At 49.6% G+C, this 18902-nt stretch overlaps 9 protein-coding genes across 9 annotated transcripts; 6 read left to right on the top strand and 3 right to left on the bottom strand.

Moving 5' to 3' along the window:
• Positions 1–259: 259 nt before the first annotated feature.
• On the top strand, positions 260–2087 carry COCMIDRAFT_98770 (uncharacterized protein; the record flags this gene model as incomplete). Its single annotated transcript, XM_007691069.1, has 5 exons — positions 260–426; positions 477–770; positions 819–994; positions 1042–1412; positions 1461–2087. 5 exons carry the CDS (start codon positions 260–262, stop codon positions 2085–2087), a joined length of 1635 nt encoding a protein of 544 aa, XP_007689259.1.
• Positions 2088–2230: 143 nt separating this feature from the next.
• COCMIDRAFT_98655 (uncharacterized protein) lies at positions 2231–3307 on the bottom strand (the record flags this gene model as incomplete). The annotated part of the gene is made up of 2 exons (XM_007691068.1): positions 2231–2904; positions 3037–3307. The coding sequence occupies 2 exons, from the start codon at positions 3305–3307 to the stop codon at positions 2231–2233; spliced, it is 945 nt and encodes a 314-aa protein (XP_007689258.1).
• A 521-nt stretch (positions 3308–3828) lies between these two features.
• Positions 3829–4815, top strand: COCMIDRAFT_98672 (uncharacterized protein; the record flags this gene model as incomplete). Its single annotated transcript, XM_007691067.1, has 1 exon — positions 3829–4815. One exon carries the CDS (start codon positions 3829–3831, stop codon positions 4813–4815), a length of 987 nt encoding a protein of 328 aa, XP_007689257.1.
• A 236-nt stretch (positions 4816–5051) lies between these two features.
• Positions 5052–5465, bottom strand: COCMIDRAFT_27416 (uncharacterized protein; the record flags this gene model as incomplete). Its single annotated transcript, XM_007691034.1, has 3 exons — positions 5052–5127; positions 5179–5249; positions 5298–5465. The coding sequence occupies 3 exons, from the start codon at positions 5463–5465 to the stop codon at positions 5052–5054; spliced, it is 315 nt and encodes a 104-aa protein (XP_007689224.1).
• An 817-nt stretch (positions 5466–6282) lies between these two features.
• COCMIDRAFT_37911 (uncharacterized protein) lies at positions 6283–10118 on the bottom strand (the record flags this gene model as incomplete). Its single annotated transcript, XM_007691043.1, has 12 exons — positions 6283–6611; positions 6672–6819; positions 6872–7068; positions 7125–7523; positions 7575–8052; positions 8340–8479; positions 8741–8825; positions 8874–9332; positions 9391–9452; positions 9504–9760; positions 9810–9972; positions 10022–10118. The coding sequence occupies 12 exons, from the start codon at positions 10116–10118 to the stop codon at positions 6283–6285; spliced, it is 2814 nt and encodes a 937-aa protein (XP_007689233.1).
• Positions 10119–10391: 273 nt separating this feature from the next.
• COCMIDRAFT_27414 (uncharacterized protein) lies at positions 10392–11708 on the top strand (the record flags this gene model as incomplete). Its single annotated transcript, XM_007691033.1, has 3 exons — positions 10392–10535; positions 10582–11219; positions 11264–11708. 3 exons carry the CDS (start codon positions 10392–10394, stop codon positions 11706–11708), a joined length of 1227 nt encoding a protein of 408 aa, XP_007689223.1.
• Positions 11709–12073: 365 nt separating this feature from the next.
• On the top strand, positions 12074–13501 carry COCMIDRAFT_98643 (uncharacterized protein; the record flags this gene model as incomplete). The annotated part of the gene is made up of 1 exon (XM_007691066.1): positions 12074–13501. One exon carries the CDS (start codon positions 12074–12076, stop codon positions 13499–13501), a length of 1428 nt encoding a protein of 475 aa, XP_007689256.1.
• Positions 13502–13948: 447 nt separating this feature from the next.
• COCMIDRAFT_98703 (uncharacterized protein) lies at positions 13949–15766 on the top strand (the record flags this gene model as incomplete). Its single annotated transcript, XM_007691065.1, has 4 exons — positions 13949–14243; positions 14291–15280; positions 15354–15472; positions 15554–15766. 4 exons carry the CDS (start codon positions 13949–13951, stop codon positions 15764–15766), a joined length of 1617 nt encoding a protein of 538 aa, XP_007689255.1.
• A 467-nt stretch (positions 15767–16233) lies between these two features.
• On the top strand, positions 16234–17965 carry COCMIDRAFT_98750 (uncharacterized protein; the record flags this gene model as incomplete). Its single annotated transcript, XM_007691064.1, has 5 exons — positions 16234–16413; positions 16492–16523; positions 16627–16753; positions 16841–17345; positions 17460–17965. 5 exons carry the CDS (start codon positions 16234–16236, stop codon positions 17963–17965), a joined length of 1350 nt encoding a protein of 449 aa, XP_007689254.1.
• Between the last annotated feature and the right edge of the window lie 937 nt (positions 17966–18902).

Genomic DNA, 18902 nt, shown 5'->3' with positions numbered 1-18902 from the left:
TATTTATAAAAATATTTTTTTATATACTCTTTAAAGATTTTATCTAAAATAAAAATACTTTAAAGTATTTTTATTATATATAGCTCTTTTATAAAAGAAAAAGAGGGTAGTATACTAAAGATAGTGGATAGTAAAGAAGGTAGAGAGGTTTAGGGTTGGTGAGGTGGGGAAGCTTAGTGGGGCTCGACTTATAACGAGTATCTGTACGTACGTACTAACTATATCCACTACCGCTTGTTGTTTCTTTGCGATAATCAATATGTCAGCCACCCTCAAGCATCCAGTGCTTGGGGAGATTGAGGGAAACCAAAGAGATGGAGTCGCACAATTCTTAGGTCTCAGGTACGCTTCGATAAAGGACCGCTTTGCCCCACCAGAGTTGGCGGATAATTACGGGCCTGGAAACACAGATGCCACCAAGTTTGGGTATGTACAACATACTCTTGTACCACCCAACAGCTGCTTAATCAATCTAGGCCTCCTACAGTAGCGCCAGCTGGCTCCCTTCATGCAGAATTTAGCTTTATCCAAAAGTCCCTGCCATTGCCGGAGGTTCCGCCACAGTCAGATCTTGAAGGTCTGAATCTCAACATTACTGTACCTACGGACAAAAGTGGTTCCATTGACTCAAATTTAAAGTTACCAGTCTACGTTTTCATACACGGAGGTGGATTCGCAGTTGGAAGCGGCTGGTATCCGCATTATGACCCGGCTGCTATTGTGAAACAGTCCGCTGAGATGAAGAAGCCTATAATAGGCATCACTATCAAGTAGGTCTGGCTAAGAGTTGTACAATGACTCCATGCTAAACCAATCAGTTACCGGTTGGGTGTCACTGGATTTATCACATCAGCCGAATTACGAAAAGCTGGATACAAAGCAAATAACGGCCTTCAAGACCAACGTACAGCACTGCAGTGGGTCAAGAAATTCATAGGTGGCTTTGGCGGTGACTCCAATCGAATAACAGTGTGCGGAGAAAGTGCTGGAGGCGGTATGTTCAACAATCAGTGATCTTGAAAGCATGACTGACTCTCACAGCGTCTGTGATATACTTATTGGGCTCGAAAGAGCCATTAATGGAGCAAGGTCTTGCTACTGGAGGAACACCACTCCTCGTTTTACCCATCCCAGAATCCGTGGCAGAGTCCGCCTATCAAAATGTCATTGAAGCATTTGGACTCGCAGAACTGTCTCCAGAAGATCGCATCAAGGCTCTCTTGGCCTTGCCCGTCGACGATCTCTGGCAGAAAGCACCGCCATCAGCGCCTATGGTCCCTTCCATCGACAATGAGACAGTACCTGGCTTCCCTGATTTCTCAACTGTTTCATCTCAAGAAGAAAAAACTAATTTCCTGCTGCCTGGCCGAAAATGGTGCAAAGCCTTGATGCTGGGAGATTCGAAGCTCGATGTAAGCTGCTGTGCAAGTGGTAAAGTAGCAACAGCTTACAGTATTTAGGGCAGTATCTTCGCATTCACCACGCTGGATGCCCGTAAGCCTGGCATTGCCCAAGGGTTCATCAACTCTTGCAATAAAACATTGTCCGCCCAACCAGAAGTAGCTACAGAATTACTCGCGGCTTACAACGTCACTGCCTCGACTTCAGATGACGAGGCAATCCTCGCCATTGCACGCTTCGCGTCTGAAATCTGCTTTTACGCTCCCTCACGTGCATTTGCTCAGGGTTGGCCAAATACACCCGAATCGAAACTTTTCCTGTATCACTTCAACGAGGGTATACCTTGGGAAGGTCGGTTCAAAGGTGAAGCCGGCCACATTCTCGACCTAGCGTATCTGTTTCAAAATTTCAACGAACATCTGGATGATGCGCAACTTAAGGTGGCCAAGGAATACGGAGCAGACTTTATCAAATTTGTCAATGGCGAGAATCCGTGGCCACCTGTACAGCAAGACAAGTTGCGCGCAAAGGTATACGGGCCGAGTGCCGACGGTGTGACAAGTAGATGGGTGCCGGATGGTGACCCCAAAAAGATTGGGCGAGACGAACACGTGTTGAAGATTGCAGAGAAAATTGGGTTCGATGCAGTACTCAAGGTTTTTTCTGACTATTTTCAGGGTCGGTAGCTACACAGGAAGCCTGGAATCGCGTTGAATGAGGAGCGGGTCAAACTAGACGAGACGACCATAATCAGATAATCACACAAATCATAAACATCAAAAAATATCTAACATGAAACTATGAGATAAGGTTCCTCCTTCAGCACTTCCTACTTACTCCCTCCATCCACCCCCTCCAATGACGCATATGCAGGCGCAGGCACATCTTCACTAACATCTCCCCAAGCCGACCAATGCGTCCCAACCAACTTCTTCTGCTCTACCTCATCAGCAATCGCAATCGCCATATCCCCTACACTAATCCCCGTCAGTCGCCCCTCGAAAATATCCTTCCCCTGCTTCTGGCTCCCCAAAAGCACCATATCATCCACACTAATCTCATATTTCCCTGTCCGCTTTCCCGGCCGATACAACGCAGGCGGCGAAACGAAACTCCACTTAAAATCCGTTCTCCCATCGAAAAACATATACGCCGTACGCCCCGCTTTGATGAAATCGCTCGCATCATCCTTGCCTCGAATATGGCGCTCATATTCCGCTATAACAGCCAAATCCTCTTCTGAGGGCGGCGACGCCAGACGTGCAGAGCGGTACCGACGCAGCGCCGTGCCCATAATCCCGAGGCGCTCCTCCATGTACGCGATGTGAGCGAGGGATGTGGAGATTGCGCGGCGGTAGGCGAGGAAGAAGTCCGGGTGGTCGACGCAGGGGAGCGAGGTGCCGGGGACGTGGAGAGAGCCGGCGCCACCAACGAAGAGGAAGTAAGGAGTTGGGTGGAGTTTGTGGGCGAGGATGATTTTGCGGACGGATTCGAGGAAGGGCACTGGGCGGGGTTTGTGTCAGTTTCCACGTCTTGATGTTTGATGTTTTGTTTTTACATGTGGTTTTTTCATGTGAACAATTTGAGATAGATGTACATGAGCGCAGAGGAAAGGAGGTATAAATACAAACGTACTATATAGCAATGCACCTGCTCCTGTTGTATGAGGCCCAAACTCACATACAAGCGCATCTGCATCTTTGAACTTTTCAGCTATCTCTTCGATCGATGCTGTATCTATATCCACAGGTCGGGGGACATAGCGCTCGTGTTTTCCAAGTTTTGCTGGGCTGCGAGATATCCCAATTACAGTGTGGCCTCGATTTAGTAGTTCAACGGAGAGGTAAGAACCACCGAAACCTGCTGGGCCGATCACAGCAACTTTGAGGGGAGGAGAAGGAGACATAGCTGGGTGAATGAAACGGTTGATTTGGGTTGCTCTCTGGAGAAGATTGGGACTGAGGTATGTATACCATGCAAAGCAGGATTCTGGAGTTATCACCCTTGCAATGTCACTCTACATGGTCGTTACACAAATTCGTACCCCTGTCCGAACAGGATGACGCAAAATACAACAGCCGAAGCAGTATGGGGCCGGGGCTGATGTGGGATCCCACGTTGGGGAAGAGAGGGGCACATGTGGGGCAGCGTATATTGGGGTACAGCCTAAACAGAACTGGGGTGCATGAGGACATCTACTGGCGACTAAGGGTTTAAGAATAGATTTCATGGTTTAAGAAAACGGCGTTTTCATTAAAAAATCGATATCATAGGCTGCGTGAGATTATTGGTGGAAAGAAAAGAATAAACAACTTTGAGCATCATGTCAGAAGAGTATGCATTCATCGGTATTCTCACCAAGCCCAGCAAACTCGGACGTGCATGCGAAGAACATCTATTGACAACTATGGAATAGGTCTGGGAGCAATGGGCTATGCAATGGCATCCAACATACGCCTCAAAATGCCTTCAACCTCTACTCTCTACATCAACGACATCAACGCCTCGGCCTGCACACGCTTCAAGTCCGAATACTCGAGCCACGGCCCCATCGAAATCAGCGCCTCAGCACGCGAAGCCGCCGAAAAAGCCAAATACCTCATTTCCATAGTCCCCGACGGCTCAGACGTGAAGAAAGTCTATCTAGACCCTGAAACCGGTGTCATCGCCGCACGTAAGGACGCGGAAAGAATAATGTTAGAATGCAGCACCATCGATGTGCAAACCACCAAAGAAGTCGGCGCAGCACTCCACCACGCAGGCCTAGGAACCTACATCGACGCTCCCGTTTCCGGTGGCGTCCCCGCCGCCCGGGCAGGCACCTTGTCCCTCCTAATCGGGCACCCTGCCCCATCTTCTTCCTCCAACCCCGCCCTCTCCACCCGTCTCTCCAGTATCTTAGCTATGCTCGGCCCGTCTTCAAAATCCTTCTACCTCTCCACCCTCGGCGCAGGCCTAACCGCCAAAATCGCAAACAACTATCTCTCCGGCACCATCCTGCTCGCGACTGCCGAAGCCCTGGCGCTGGGAATCTCGCACGGCCTCGACCCGTCCGCCCTCTACTCCGTCATAAAATCCAGCACGGGCCAGTCCTGGATGTGCGATCATGTTATGCCGGTGCCGAATGTGCAGACCGAGTACTGGGTTCCGAGTAACAGCGGGTATAGACCGGGGTTTAGGACGCAGATGATGGTGAAGGATTTGGGGTTGGGGGTCCAGAGTGCGAGGCAGGTGGGGACCGGGTGTAGTATGGCGGAGAGGGCGTTAGAGGTTTGGAAGGAGGCAGCGGAGGATGAAAGGTGTAGGGATAGGGATGGGAGTAGTGTTTATTTGTTTGTTGGTGGGAAGTTGCCGGAGGGGTATGAGGATAGAGGGGTGAGGAGGGAGGATGGGACGTGGGAATTTGGGGAGTAGGGTTTTGAGAGGAAGGCGTGCCACTATGTATCGATTGGTAAAACAAAAAATCATATAATATAGCTTGATGTGAGGAGAGGATCACTCTGTGAGAAGAAAAGGCGAAAGGGTGTCTTTTGGTATCATGATTCAATAATCAGTCTGACTATCTGTCATACGGGATACTCGATATCTACCCCTGCGACCCAGGCAAAGCTCGACTGATCTCACCCTACCCAACACCCGGACCATCAATGCTACAGTGAGTTTTTAAGAGCAGTACGCTGTTCCATCAGCTTGGGGTATGCAACCATGCCATGCAGTACAACGCATCTAACAATGAATTAGTACAACTAAAGTAAAAAAGCTACTGTTCATACTCACCCTGCATTTGTACGTGTTGAAGTCATCACCATTGCCACATATGTGTGAATTTGGGTTGCAAAGCTAGAAATCTAGTATTAGGAAATTATACGAGCATGTGAGGAGACAATTCAACTCACAAAGGGTCGGGTAATTTTAATGACTTCAGTATCTTGTGGCTGTCTAGGTCCTACTCGTGCTGGTTCTGGTGCACGCTTATCGATGTCCTCGTTGGCTCGAATGATTCCGGCTTGAATGGACCCAGTAGCAGCTAGGAGAAGCAAGATATTATTCAAGTTGAGTATCATTTTGAACGATCGACTCTTCGGTCATTTCAAGTCAAGGTGTAGTATGGTCTTAAGGTATAGTTCGGCGATGGTGAGTGCAATAACAACCTGTTTAGTAGAGCATGGACAACATTGTCATCATTTATCTTAAATACTATTTCACAGACCTCTGCAATAACATAGTCGAGTGATTCCAAGAGTCCTAGTAAGCACTAAGTCTCACGTTTTGCTAATGAAAAAACTACGGTATCACTATAGTAAGCGCCGAAATGTCGAAGATCTTAGACAGTTAGCTCTAGTATGGCCTATTAGCTAATTTCGGTCGCGATCTTCGTATTGCTGCACAGATAGAATCTTCATATTGCGTCACTCCAAGGCTTGGGACAGAAAGCTCGGGGTCCAAACCATTGTAAATGCGGGTTGGGAAGTGGGTCTCTAGATTGAGATCGTCTATAGGGGTCAGCTAATGGAGGTAGGAGGCTCAGCGGTGGACAGCGGGGAAGAGATCGATCATTGATTACTTACTAAAACATGAGAGATTCTTGAGAAAGCCACAATGGTTTTGTAGAAGAGTCCTTTTATTGTCTCATGTTGACGCAAGACTAACAAACACTATCTATGCACGTATCTACACTTGAACGTGCACAGGTGCTAGTCAAGATGCTATCCCACACCGACATATGTACTTACGTACGTAAAACACAGCTTGGATACCATCTCACTCGCTTAAGATTCCTTTTATGAAATGTAATCAGATAACAAAAGTAACACATGAATTCATCGCTATCAGCCAATCCGACTCCAAATTTTTAACATGAAAACATCCAGACATATTCCCTCACACACTCATCTCCTTTAACCCCTCACTAACCTTGAACTCTGCCTCCGTCTTCGCCCGTATCTCCTCAACCGAGACTCCCTTCGCATGCTCAATCAGCGTCAAGCCCTCCACACGATCACACTCGAAAACCGCCAGGTCCGTAATAATTGTGCTGACGCACTTCTGGCCCGTAAGCGGGAATGTGCATTGCTTGAGGATCTTGGGGTTGCCCTTCTTGTCGACGTGTTCCATGGTGATGACGACTTTGGTTTGCGTGGGATTGGCGACGAGGTCCATGGCGCCGCCGATGCCTTTGACTTTGCCGGGGAGCATGAAGTTTGCTAGGTCTAGATGTTGGAGTTAGAGAAAGGTGTTTTGATATGAGGTTGGGAGGAGAGGGGACGTGCCTCCGTATTGGTTTACTTGCATGGCGCCGAGCATGGCAACGTCTATGCGGCCGGAACGGATCATGCCAAAAGACTCGTGGCTTCCGAATGTTGAAGCGCCTTTGATGAGTGTGACTGTTTCTTTGCCTGCGTTGATCAGGTCTGGGTCCTGTGTTTGTGTAAGTTTATTGCCTGTGTATAGCAGGGTATCATAAGCGTACTTCCTCTCCTGGCTTAGGATACCTTCCCATACCCAGGATGCCGTTCTCAGACTCGAGTATAATTTCAGTGCCCTCGGGTAGGAAAGCAGGTGCTGCGAGCGGCATGCCAATACCAAGGTTGACGTACATGCCGTCCTTGAGCTCTTGTGCCGCGCGCTTGATGATACGCTCACGTTTTTGTGATGCCTCGGATGATCCTGCTGCACTGTCAGTTCCCGAAGCCTTTTTACTGAGAGTCTCACTCAAGACATACCGCCTTCCAAAAGCGCCTTTTTCTGCTCTTCAGGGCTCTTCCAGAACACCTTTCTCTCGATTTCTTTGCCTACTGTACTCTTAATCACCCTCTTGACATAGATTCCCTGGAGGTGGATATCCTCAGGTGCAATCTCGCCATCTTCAACAATCTCATCTGCTTCGACAATTGTCATCTTTGCGTTCTTGCCCATTGCTTCGTTGAAGTTGTTTTGTGCTTTTCGGAACTGGCAGTTACCGAGACGGTCGGCTTTGGCAACCTTAACGAATGCATAGTCTCCGAAGATAGCCTCTTCCATGACATACGACTTTCCGTTGAATTCACGTGTTTCCTTTGGTGGTGCCATCTTTGCGATCGTTCCGTCAGTGTTGTAGCGGACTGGCAGTTCACCAGTTTGTACTACATGATGTTAGTCAACATTCTTCACTACCAGTCCTCTATAAAACGCACCTATTGTTCCATATGCAGCCGGTGTGTAAAAAGCCGGTACGCCCGCAGCACCAGCAGCGCACTTCTCCGCAATAGTACCCTGAGGGGTCAACTGCAGACTTAATTCTCCCTTCAAGTACATTTGCTCAAACACCTTGTTGTCTCCAATATAACTCGCAATCATGGTACCAATTTGCTTGGTCTCCAGAAGCTGTCCCAGTCCAACGCCAGGCATACCAGCGTTGTTGCTGACAACTGTGAAGTTTGTAAGGTCGGATCGATCGCGCAGAGCATTAATGAGTGTGTTCGGTACTCCAGAGAAACCAAAGCCACCAACCAGCAGCGTGGAGTCAGGCTTCATGTCCCTGATGGCTTCTTGTGCGGAAGAGACTATCTTGTTGATTGCCGGTCGTGATGCGCTGGCAGAAAAGAAGCGCATGCCCGTCGCTGGGCCACGGCGGCGCGCCGAAAAGAGTAGAGATCTTTGCATTGCTGAAGGCTTTGGTCGTGTATAATGGAAGGAAATTAAAGTTGAAATCAGTGTGCTTAATCCGCTCAGTGTATTTTCAGTTGTTGTCGAATTGTTAGATGTTTAGAGGAATTACTGGACTTCAGCACAAGGGTATCTACGTCACAGCGACAGGTTCCAATATCCTTTACAGTCGTCAACGTCCAAAGATGATAAAGAAAATGTGGTGGTGAGGAATATGGTGCGGAGATGACACTCCCCACACGAACAGCACGAGGCTATGCATCATTGTTACTAGCGAGTTAGGGCAGACCGACACAAATGCCGTGCCCGATGGCGGGCGAGAATGTCTCCACAATCGGAGGCGGCGGAAAAGAGCTTAACCGAGAGCATTGCGGAGGTTGCGGGCAAAACGCACGTTGATTGGTCATGCCATGCAGCGGAAAAAGCCATGGGGCTCGGACATGGAAAAGGTTTCCACCGCTTACATGGAAAATGTTTCCACTATTCAAACAGAGCGTAGTCAGCTCATATGCTGGTGGTACTTCGGTCTTGTACAATTACTAGTTTGATTCACCGGACAAACTACAACTCATTTGTATCTACTATGGTACTTTGCCTTGCTTCTAGCGTCAGTTTCAATAGAGGCCACGCACAATCTGCTTCACTATAGAAGATATTAGCTTCTGGATGTGGGACTGTTGGCAAGATGACTTACAGCTAGCAAAATCTTTGTGTTCTTTACTATGCAGTGCGCGCAATGCGATAGCTTCTTCTTCAGCTTCGCCCGTTGGCACGTTGTACTAGAGGCATTTTAGTAATTGCAGATTAGACGTATTCAAGCAACTCACAGCTGTCAATGTAGTCTTATGCCCTAGCTCCTCAACTAGGCCAGCAATGGCATCGGCGACGATGTGCGAATCATTCTCGTCGCTACCGGTACTTTGCTTGCCAATGTACGGAATGATTCTAGCAATTTGCTTTGCTTCTTCTGGGTTACTAGCCTTGTAGTGTACTGTGGGAGCTAGACTGAGGCAACTGGTGATGCCGTGCGGAATACTATATGTAGCACCGATTGCATGACCGATGCTGTGGCTGAGGCCAACGCCACCAGTGTAGAGGAAAGGGAAGAGTGACGAATAGCATGCAATGAAAAGCTTTGTGCGAACTTCGGCATCATTGGGGTCAGCCTTTGACTGGGGCAAGTAGGCAAATAGATCCTTGATGGCTTCCAGAGCCATGCGCTTCGTCGGTATTTCAGCTGCAAGCGGATGGTACATGAGCTCTACTGCATGATCCAGAGAGCGTATCTGAGTCAAGTCAGTCAACACTCGAGAAAAGGTTACTGATGCTGTGTATGCTTCATACCCCTGTGCTAGTCCAGAGATTCAGAGGTGTATATACAGCAATGTCTCCGTCATAAACCACAGCTGGTCATAGTTAGACAGTGCTCAAACATTTCGAAATATGTTGCGACCCACCCTTGGGTACCAGCTCCGGATGGCTGACCGCAATCTTGTGCTTTTCCTCTGTAGTAAAACCGGCATTTTGTGTAGTCTCGGCGACACTAAGCGTTGTTGGGACAGCAATGCTGGGTATCCATTTTCCTGTCTCCTGGTGGATGTTGTATGCAATGGCTTTTGCTGAATCGATGGGTGATCCACCTCCTATAGATACAAGCACATCACAACCTGACTTTGCCATCAAGGATGTTGCTTCCTTGATGTCCTGGATCGGCCTAGATGAAATAAGTTTCCAGTAAGACAGAGAGATTGCAAACTACTCACGCATGCTGACCAATCTTGCTGAATGTACCGCCATGAGCTGATCCCAGAGTCTTCTCGATGTTTTTAATCACTGGCGTCTTCTCGTACAATGACCGGCCTGTGATGATGAAGGCTTTTGTCGCACCGAGCTCGCTAATGACATCTACAAGCTGATTGCTTGTTCCTAACATGAACAGTTAGCTCTGTTGAGAAAATAGAGGGGATGTATTCACCATTGCCGTATATCATGAGCTTAACGGGTGATGCTCTGTACACTCCCTTGGTAGAGGAGTCAACGCTGCCATTCTGGTACTTGTTTGGAAGAGCCATCGTGTAGTGTCGCTTATGTCTTAGTATGCGGGCAAAGATGGTGAAAGTGAATTGTTGCGTCTTCATGCAGGCTAGATCCGGCAAACATTAGTGTCATGCTGCACCATTCGTCATCGAGGGGTTTCCGGCGTCGCCCCACACGGACAATAGCCCCGCCACAGCGACTACCGCGACCACATGCGGTAGTCCGTGTACCGCGTTCGACTATGCTTTACATATGTAGAGCGCCACATTGGTCGCAGTGGATCATGAAATCTTCGTGTCTCCGCGAAGATGGCAAGTTTTAGCAGAGCAGCGCGAACTATTCTGCAGAAGAACCCAAATGATGTTGTGCTGCTTTCTGCTGTCAGGTCACCAATCAATCGGAGTTTCAAGGGTGGATTCAAAGATGCACATCCAGAGGATATTCTAATGCCGGTAGGTTCTATTGTCTATAATCTTGGGCATCATTAACCCTTTCTAGGTAATGCAAGCTGCTGTACAGCGAGCTGGGATCGAAAAGAGCAGCGTCAATGATGTCTTGATAGGAAACGTTCTCGCTGAACTTGGTTTTGCAAAGACCGGACGAATGGCACTCAACCATGCTGGCTTCCCAAACTCAACTACTTTCCATACAGTCAACCGTCAGTGCTCGAGTAGCTTGCAGGCAATCACCCACATAGCACATTCAATCATGGTGGGTCAAGTGGACGTGGGGCTTGCTGGAGGCGTGGAAAGCATGTCGAGGAACTACAACTCGCGGGGCATTCCAACGGATGTTTCGCCTACACTTTTGGAGTCGAACGTCAAAGATGCTCGCGATTGCCTCATGCCCATGGGTATCACGTCAGAAAACGTAGCGGAAAGATATGGCGTCGATCGGAAGTCGCAAGACGAATACGCAGTGCGAAGCCACGGACGTGCGAGTCGTGCACAAAAAGAAGGTCGTTTCGACTGGGAAATTGTGCCTGTCAAAGTACGACGAGTCGATGAAGCGAGCGGACAGCCAGCGGAATTCGAAGTCACCAAAGACGATGGTATCCGACACGGATTGACTTTTGAGAAAGTTTCAACGCTCAAGCCTGTATTTGGCGAGAACGGCAAGAGCACTGCAGGCAACTCGTAAGGCGTCCTTTCAACCTGCGGTAGCAAAGCTGACAATGTAGCTCTCAAATTTCTGACGGAGCATCTTCGACGATCCTGGCTCGACGCTCATGGGCAGAAGCTCGTGGACTTCAACCACTGGGCCGCTTTGTGGGCACACAGATTAAGGGCTGTGCGCCGGATGAGATGGGCATCAGCCCCATCTTCGCCATACCAGCGTTGCTGAAATGGACGGGCATAGAGCTCAAGGATGTGGACATTATCGAACTGAATGAGGCGTTTGCGAGCCAGACGATTGCATGCATACGGAAACTGGGGCTGGATGAAGAAAAAGTCAATCCAAATGGTGGGGCTATAGCGCTTGGGCATCCCACTGGAGCCACAGGTGCACGTCAGACAGCCACGCTGTTCGGGGAGCTACGGCGTCAGGACAAGGAGATTGGCATCGTGAGCATGTGCGCCAGCACTGGCCTAGGCGTGGCATCGCTGTTTGTGCGAGAGTCGTAGCGTCGTAGATAAAAATTCAATAATCGTGTGGGACGGTGGTGGCGATGGTGGCGATAGCAACGATGATGGGCGTAGAGCTGAACGCGTGCATGCGGGATTGACACGAAGTCACGTGTACTCTTGCGCCACCGCTAAGGGCAAGACCCGCCCGCACCGGTATATCCACACGCCCACCCATATGCATAGACTCCGCTCTTGTCTTTCCCCACACTGAGACTGCAACTCCCGTCCCACACGCCCGGCTTCCACTGTCCACCGCCTACAGTAAGAAGCCGCCATGCTGTGTCTGCCGCAGCGGGCCTTTTTGAAAGGTTTATCTCCTTTCAAGGCCCATTGAGTTTTGTCCCATCATAAAGTTACTCATCATGTTCTTGCTTCGACGCGCCCCACTACGTGCAATTCCACGACTGAACACTATTCGTCCTCAACGGCGACTGCTCGGCAGTGTCAGCGCAATTGACTCTGTCATCTTTCGCACTCTCTTTGGCACAGACGAGATTCGAAAAGTGTTTGACGACAAGGCATATATTGATCGATGCGTCGACGCTGAGACGGCCCTGGCCAGGGCACAATCGAAATGCAACGTCATCCCCTCCCACATTGGAGAAGTCGTGACATCAAAAGCCAGGGAGGCACAGTTGGACTACGACAAGCTACGTCGCGAGACTGAAATTGTTGGATATCCCATCTTCCCGTTGGTACGCCAGCTGTCTGCGTCTTGTGGTGATGAGGCCGGCCGTTACGTACATTGGGGCGCTACCACGCAGGATATCATGGATTTGGCAAGCATTCTGCAGATGAAAGAAGGTCTCCAGATTGTCGAGCGCACTCTGCGGTCCGTCATCAAGAATCTTGAACATCTCTCGAAGAAGCATCGAGATACACCCATGGCTGGCCGCACACACTTGCAACATGCTCTTCCGATTACCTTTGGCCACAAGTGCGCCATTTGGCTTTCTGGATTCCAAAGACACCTTGAACGCTTGGAACAGCTCAGGGACCGCGCATTGATGGTTCAATTTGGAGGAGCTGCGGGTTCCTTAGCTTCGCTCGGCTCAGGCGACGGCGGCATTCGCGTTCGAAAGGAGATGGCAAAAGATCTAGGACTTACAGATCCTCCCATTACTTGGCATGTTGCACGAGACGGCGTTGCTGAGATCACCAACTATCTTGCACTTGTCGGTGGATCTCTTGGGAAATTGGCACTGGACATTATCATCATGTCATCAAACGAGCTCTCGGAGGTATCAGAGCCGTTTGTACCACACCGAGGCGCCTCATCTACTATGCCGCAAAAGAGGAATCCCATTTCAAGTGAGGTCATCCTGGCAGCATCAAAGATCTTGCGGTCAAACGCGGGTTTGGTGCTCGATGGTATGGTGTCAGATTTCGAGCGCGCTTCTGGTCCATGGCATCTGGAATGGGTGGCTGTCCCAGAGAGTTTTGTCATTGCGGTTGGTGCACTCAACCAGGCTGACTTTGCACTTTCTGGGCTAGTTGTCAATCCAAAGCAAATGCTCACGAATCTGTATTCGACCAAGGGCCTAATCGTGGCCGAGGCTGTCATGATGGGTCTTGCGCCACATGTTGGTCGCTCAAAAGCGCACGATATCGTTTACGAGGCTTGCAAGGAGAGTATAGAGCGCGATACCAGCTTGCTTGAAGCTCTGCAGACACGGTCTGAGATAACGGACAAGATCTCTACTGAGGAATTGAGCTCGTTATGTGATGCCAAGAACTACCTGGGCTCGTGCGGACTTATGGTAGATGAAGTCTTAGCTGCATCGAAATAGTATACTAAATGCTTGTTGCTGTAAACCAGCCACTCAACTTGGTGACCGTTGACTTGTAACTCTACCATGGCACATCTGAGTAAGCGCTAGATTTCTTTCCAACTTCAAGAAGGCACCCCGCAAACGAAGAATGATGAGGCCCACGATGTGGTTCCATCTCCCAAGCAACAGGTAAGACAGTCTGACCTCACGCGTCCCACTAACCTGGTCCCGGTCATCCTTCACTCAGTGTGGGTCTCTTGCAGCTCCTGGAAGCCATATACCGAAGACGTAACCCCGCTATCATGCGCATTAGGCCCCGCCACCACATCATGCACAGACCGATCATCTAGTCGCGGCAGATGTCGGCATACAGTTCCACAAAGAGGAGAAGTCCAATATAAGGCTGATTTTTTCGACACTGTAAGTTTTGGCATATTCATTCAACATATTCAAACATTGAACAAGATGCAGGACTTCAAAGAACGCAAGCTCGTCACCGACCCACAGAAGGCTTTCCACTACACCGATCTCCAGAGGCTAAAGCCAACACGAGCCAATGACCCATACGACTACCAAGCCGGATGGGGAAATCGACACCAATCTGAAGTGATTCCAGGCACCCTTCCAGTGGCACAGAACAACCCTCAAGAAGTCCGGTTTGGCCTCTATACCGAAGGCATTACATATTCAGCATTTGCGGCTCCCCGCGCACACAACTACAGCACTTACATGTACCGCTGCCGGCCAGCGGCTGCTCACCGTATGTGTCATGTCCAATATGATGAGGTCATTACTAAGATTCAACAGAGGGATATATTCCGTTTGAGACCAAGTCCAACATCACAAACTGCTTCCTTTCTATTAACCCAAAAGTCGAAACTCTTCCTGAGCAAGCCGAGTGGAGACCATTCCCGTTGCCCAAGGATGATGAGAAGATTGACTTTGTCGATGGTCTGCACACCCTTGCTGGCAGCGGCGATCCAAACATTAGAGAGGGCATTGCACTCTATGTCTACATGATCAACTCCAGCATGGACCGACGGGCATTCTGCAACACTGACGGCGACTTCCTCATATGTGCCCAACAAGGCAATCTTGATATCAAGACTGAGATGGGAAAGATCTTCCTTCAGCCAGGAGAAATTTGCGTGATTCAACGTGGTATCAGATTTTGTCTCAACCTCGCCTCGGATACTCCGGTCGCCCGTGGGTACATCACAGAAGTGTGGGGCTCTATGTGGGAGCTCCCAGACCTTGGACCCCTTGGCGGCCATGGACTGGCCAATCCTCGCGACTTCCTCTACCCAGTAGCTGCCATCGACGACGAACTACACGAGAACTGGCAAATCGTAAACAAAACCAACGGCCAACTCGTAGCCATCCAACAAGACCACAGCCCCTTCGACCTCGTAGCCTGGCACGGCAACGTCGTCCCCTACAAGTACGATCTGACCAAATTCTCCTCCCAGAACAGTACATCAATCGACCACACCGACCCCTCCATCTTCACCGTCCTGACCGCCAAATCGCGTGACCCCCTCACACCACTATGTGACTTCCTCTGGTTTGGACCCCGCTGGGACGTAGCAACCAACACCTTCCGCCTCCCCTACTTCCACCGCAACTCGGCCTCCGAGTTCCTCGCCTGCATATACGGCAAAGGCCTCGGCCGCAGCGACGACTTCCAGCCCGGCGGCGGTAGCTTCGAGGGGAGCCATACGCCGCATGGTGGGTTCCATGAGGGGTATCAGCATGGCATGCGAATTCATGAGAGTATGCCGGAGAAGATATTAAATGGTAATTATTCCTTTCCTGCCCCCAAAACGTTGAAGATTTGTCAAAAGTGGGTTAGATGCTGACAAGGGACAAGACCAACTCACAATAATGATTGAATCCAGCCGTCTCTTCCTCTGGACCGAATACGCTCGGAAAAACTGTGGTGTTATCGAGACACATGGTACGAATTATAAAGTCTGGGATAATCTACCTGTATGCCTTCCCCTTCCCCTTTACTTCCCCCCCCCCCTCTCTCTCTTTCTCCTCGAAATTTGCATACTAAGTAGATGATAGGACCGCTTCTCATCCAACAAACGCGCCCAAGACCTCCTCGCGCGCATCAAGCAAGACAAGATCGCCGAAAAACAACGGCTTGCTCCTTACTATTTCGGGGGTTTCGCGCATGGTGCGAATACGAAGGATGATGATGGGGTACATAGGGTGGAGTTTGAGGGGTACCTGGGCAAAGTGAAGGGTGTGAATGGAATTAATGGTGTGAAAGCTTAACTTTTCTTTCTTTCGTTCTTCTTTCTTAATCTTTTTCTCTCTTCCCGACGGCAAATGGGGTTTAAGACAGGGGTTAACTGGGCACAATTAGCAATTAGCAATTGGGAGGATACTACTTTGAAATCCAAGTTTAGGCACTTGGGCGGCTACTTTGGCATACAGCGTGGAGGCAAGAAATTGATACTCGTCACCCTTTTTTTTCCCCTCCTCCTACCTACATGCCCAGTACTATTTTTACGACTGCAAAAAAGATACGTCTGTGCCTCCGTAATCTGCCTTCGCCATCCCTCCCTCTTCCCTCCTAAGGACCCCACAAAAGCACGCGTCGGTCGGTATGTGGGGCGTTTACTGTCTTGCTACCTCGGCCATGTACATCATCCATCCATACATACCCACTACTTAGTACTAATGTTTTCTTTTTTCGTCTCATTCACTTGCTTTTCACTAGCACTTACGATACAGCACTCATGTATTCCCTCGCAAGATGCAGCAGACCGCACCTACAATTTTTATCCCGCCAAACGCCCAGGCAAAGAGCGTGGGTGAAGAGAGGGATAGCGAGTACGAGTAGTGTGGATAGCAAGGCGGTGGAGAAATTGCCGTTGGCGGGAGTAAAAGTGTTGGATATGACGAGGGTGCTTGCAGGGGTAAGTAAGTGCGTTTATGTAATAGCCGCCTCATATGAATACGTCCTTACTAACCGTGTATTTTTTTTGGTGGTACAGCCGTATTGTACGCAGATTCTGGGGGATTTGGGGTAAGTATTTCCTATTTCGGTGGTATGTTGTGTTGGGGAAATACGGGGGATAGGGGGTTGGGGGTGAAGACGATGCTTTGACTTTTTGCTGACGAAGAAGCAGAGCAGATGTTATCAAGATTGAGCATCCGACTAGAGGGGATGATACGAGATCTTGGGGGCCGCCGAATGCACCGTATGTTGATGGTGTGGAACGGCAGTTTCCAGGGGAGAGTGCGTATTATCTTTCCGTAAGTCCATCGTCCCATATCCTCACATCTCTTGTTGTTTAATTCCGACTTTACTAACCACATCTTGTTTTTTTTACCTCGACACAGGTAAACCGCAATAAGAAATCCGTAGGCCTCGCCTTCAACAATCCTACCGGAACATCCATTCTCCACAAACTAGTGCAGCAATGCGACGTGCTCGTGGAAAACTATCTCCCTGGTTCACTTGCAAAATATAAACTTGACTATGCTACCCTCTCGGCACTTAATCCTTCCCTCATCTACGCGTCGGTGACGGGTTACGGGCAAACTGGGCCGTATCGCGATCGTGCAGGCTACGATGTCATGGTGGAAGCGGAAATGGGGCTTATGCACATTACGGGTGAGCGGGATGGACCGCCCGTTAAGGTCGGGGTTGCGGTTACTGATATCATGACGGGCATGTATACTGCGATTGGGATTCAAGCGGCGCTCTATGCGCGTAAGAGTACGGGGCTGGGACAGTGGATCGATGCGAGTTTGAGTGATGTTCAGGTTTCTGGCCTGGCGAATATCGCGAGTAGTGCGTTGGTGACGGGCAAGGGGGATAGTGGGAGATGGGGTACTGCGCATGGTGAGTTGCTTTCTCCCCATATGTGGGGATCAAAGGAGGAAAAGGTTGGGGAAATCCATAGATACATGTGGATGTGAACATGGGACGTCGAAATAAAGCTAACAGGGTACACAGCGACCGTAGTTCCGTACCGGGCATATGCGACAAAGGACACCAACATTGCAGTAGGCGGATGCAATGATCGCCTTTTCAAAATCCTTTGCGATAAGCTGTCACATCCGGAATGGGCGACAGACCCACGCTTCCTGACGAATGCTCTGCGCGTACAACATCGTACCACACTCGACGACATGGTGGAAGCAGAACTCAAGACCAAGACAACAAAAGAATGGCTGGATGTCTTTGAAGGCAGCGGAATGCCGTATGCGGCCGTCAACGACATCAAGGCAACAGTAGAGCACGAGCACGTGCTTGCAAGAGGCATGATAGAAGAAGTCGACCACAAAGCTCTCGGCAAAGTCAAACTCGTAAACCACCCAGTCAAGTACTCAAGAGCAGAGCCCAAGATTCGAATGCCGCCACCGCTATTAGGCGAGCATACGGATGAAGTCTTGAGAGAGGTGCTGGGGTATGGCGAGGACAAAATCAGGGAGTTGAGAGATACTGGCATTGTTGCATAGGAGATTCATAACACGAAACGTAATGTGTACAATACATGCATAAATTATTCCTTCCTCGCTGCATATGGATGCCGGTACGGCTTCGGACGCCAGGTATTATATGTACGTATGCTGATATGGTAAACCCAATCCCACGGTAACCAATCTGTGTAGGGGCTCAGTTCCAATGCCTTGCTCACCTGCCCAATCCATCGTGTCGCCCGTTCCGAACGATGGAGATCCAGCTCGGTCAACACGCGGTCTTGTCATGATTTCCCCCCTTGCCTGCCCCCCTTTTTTTCTCTCTCTCCGTCTTTTCTTCCAGCGTTTTGGTCTGCTGAGCAAATTTACTGTTTCGGCGTTTCCTTCAGGGTTATTCAAACCTTGTTTTTGATGGTCGTGTCAGCATGCACGCGCATATGCAATGTCACTGAAGGGCCCCACGACGTCGTTCTGTTTTACCCTTGCGGACGCGCTAGCCCCACTGATGCCCCACACAGAATCGGACCTCCAACACGTCCCTCATTTGACGTCGTGACGAGCAATGTCGAAATGGAGGCTGGTGTCCATCTGGAGGCTCGGATGTTGAGTATGACAGTGGTTTCAGAAGCGTGTTGGTGTGCATGTCATCAACATCGGTGTCTTGCAATATGTATCTGTTGATCAACATGACTCTTGGCTGCGTACCCGCAGGACACCGCAAGATGGAATCGAGATGTAACACTATTTGAGTTTGAGAGAGACAATTTTCCATGAATCCAATGGCATGATTTCCCTATGCCAACAAGGATGTGCTTGGAGTACGTGACGGGCCCGCAAGATGCGTTCGTACGTACGTCTTGAGACCGGTGTGCATGAAACTGGTCCAGACATGATCGGTAGTATACACTTTGCAGAGGCACCGGATCATATCCAGTTGAGCTCTTCTTGGACTTCTGTGCATACTCAATGTCGTCTG

Source organism: Bipolaris oryzae (assembly GCF_000523455.1).
Source record: "Bipolaris oryzae ATCC 44560 unplaced genomic scaffold scaffold_90, whole genome shotgun sequence".
In the NCBI taxonomy this organism is placed as follows: Eukaryota; Fungi; Ascomycota; class Dothideomycetes; order Pleosporales; family Pleosporaceae; genus Bipolaris; species Bipolaris oryzae.
This window is presented reverse-complemented; position numbering and strand designations above follow the sequence as displayed.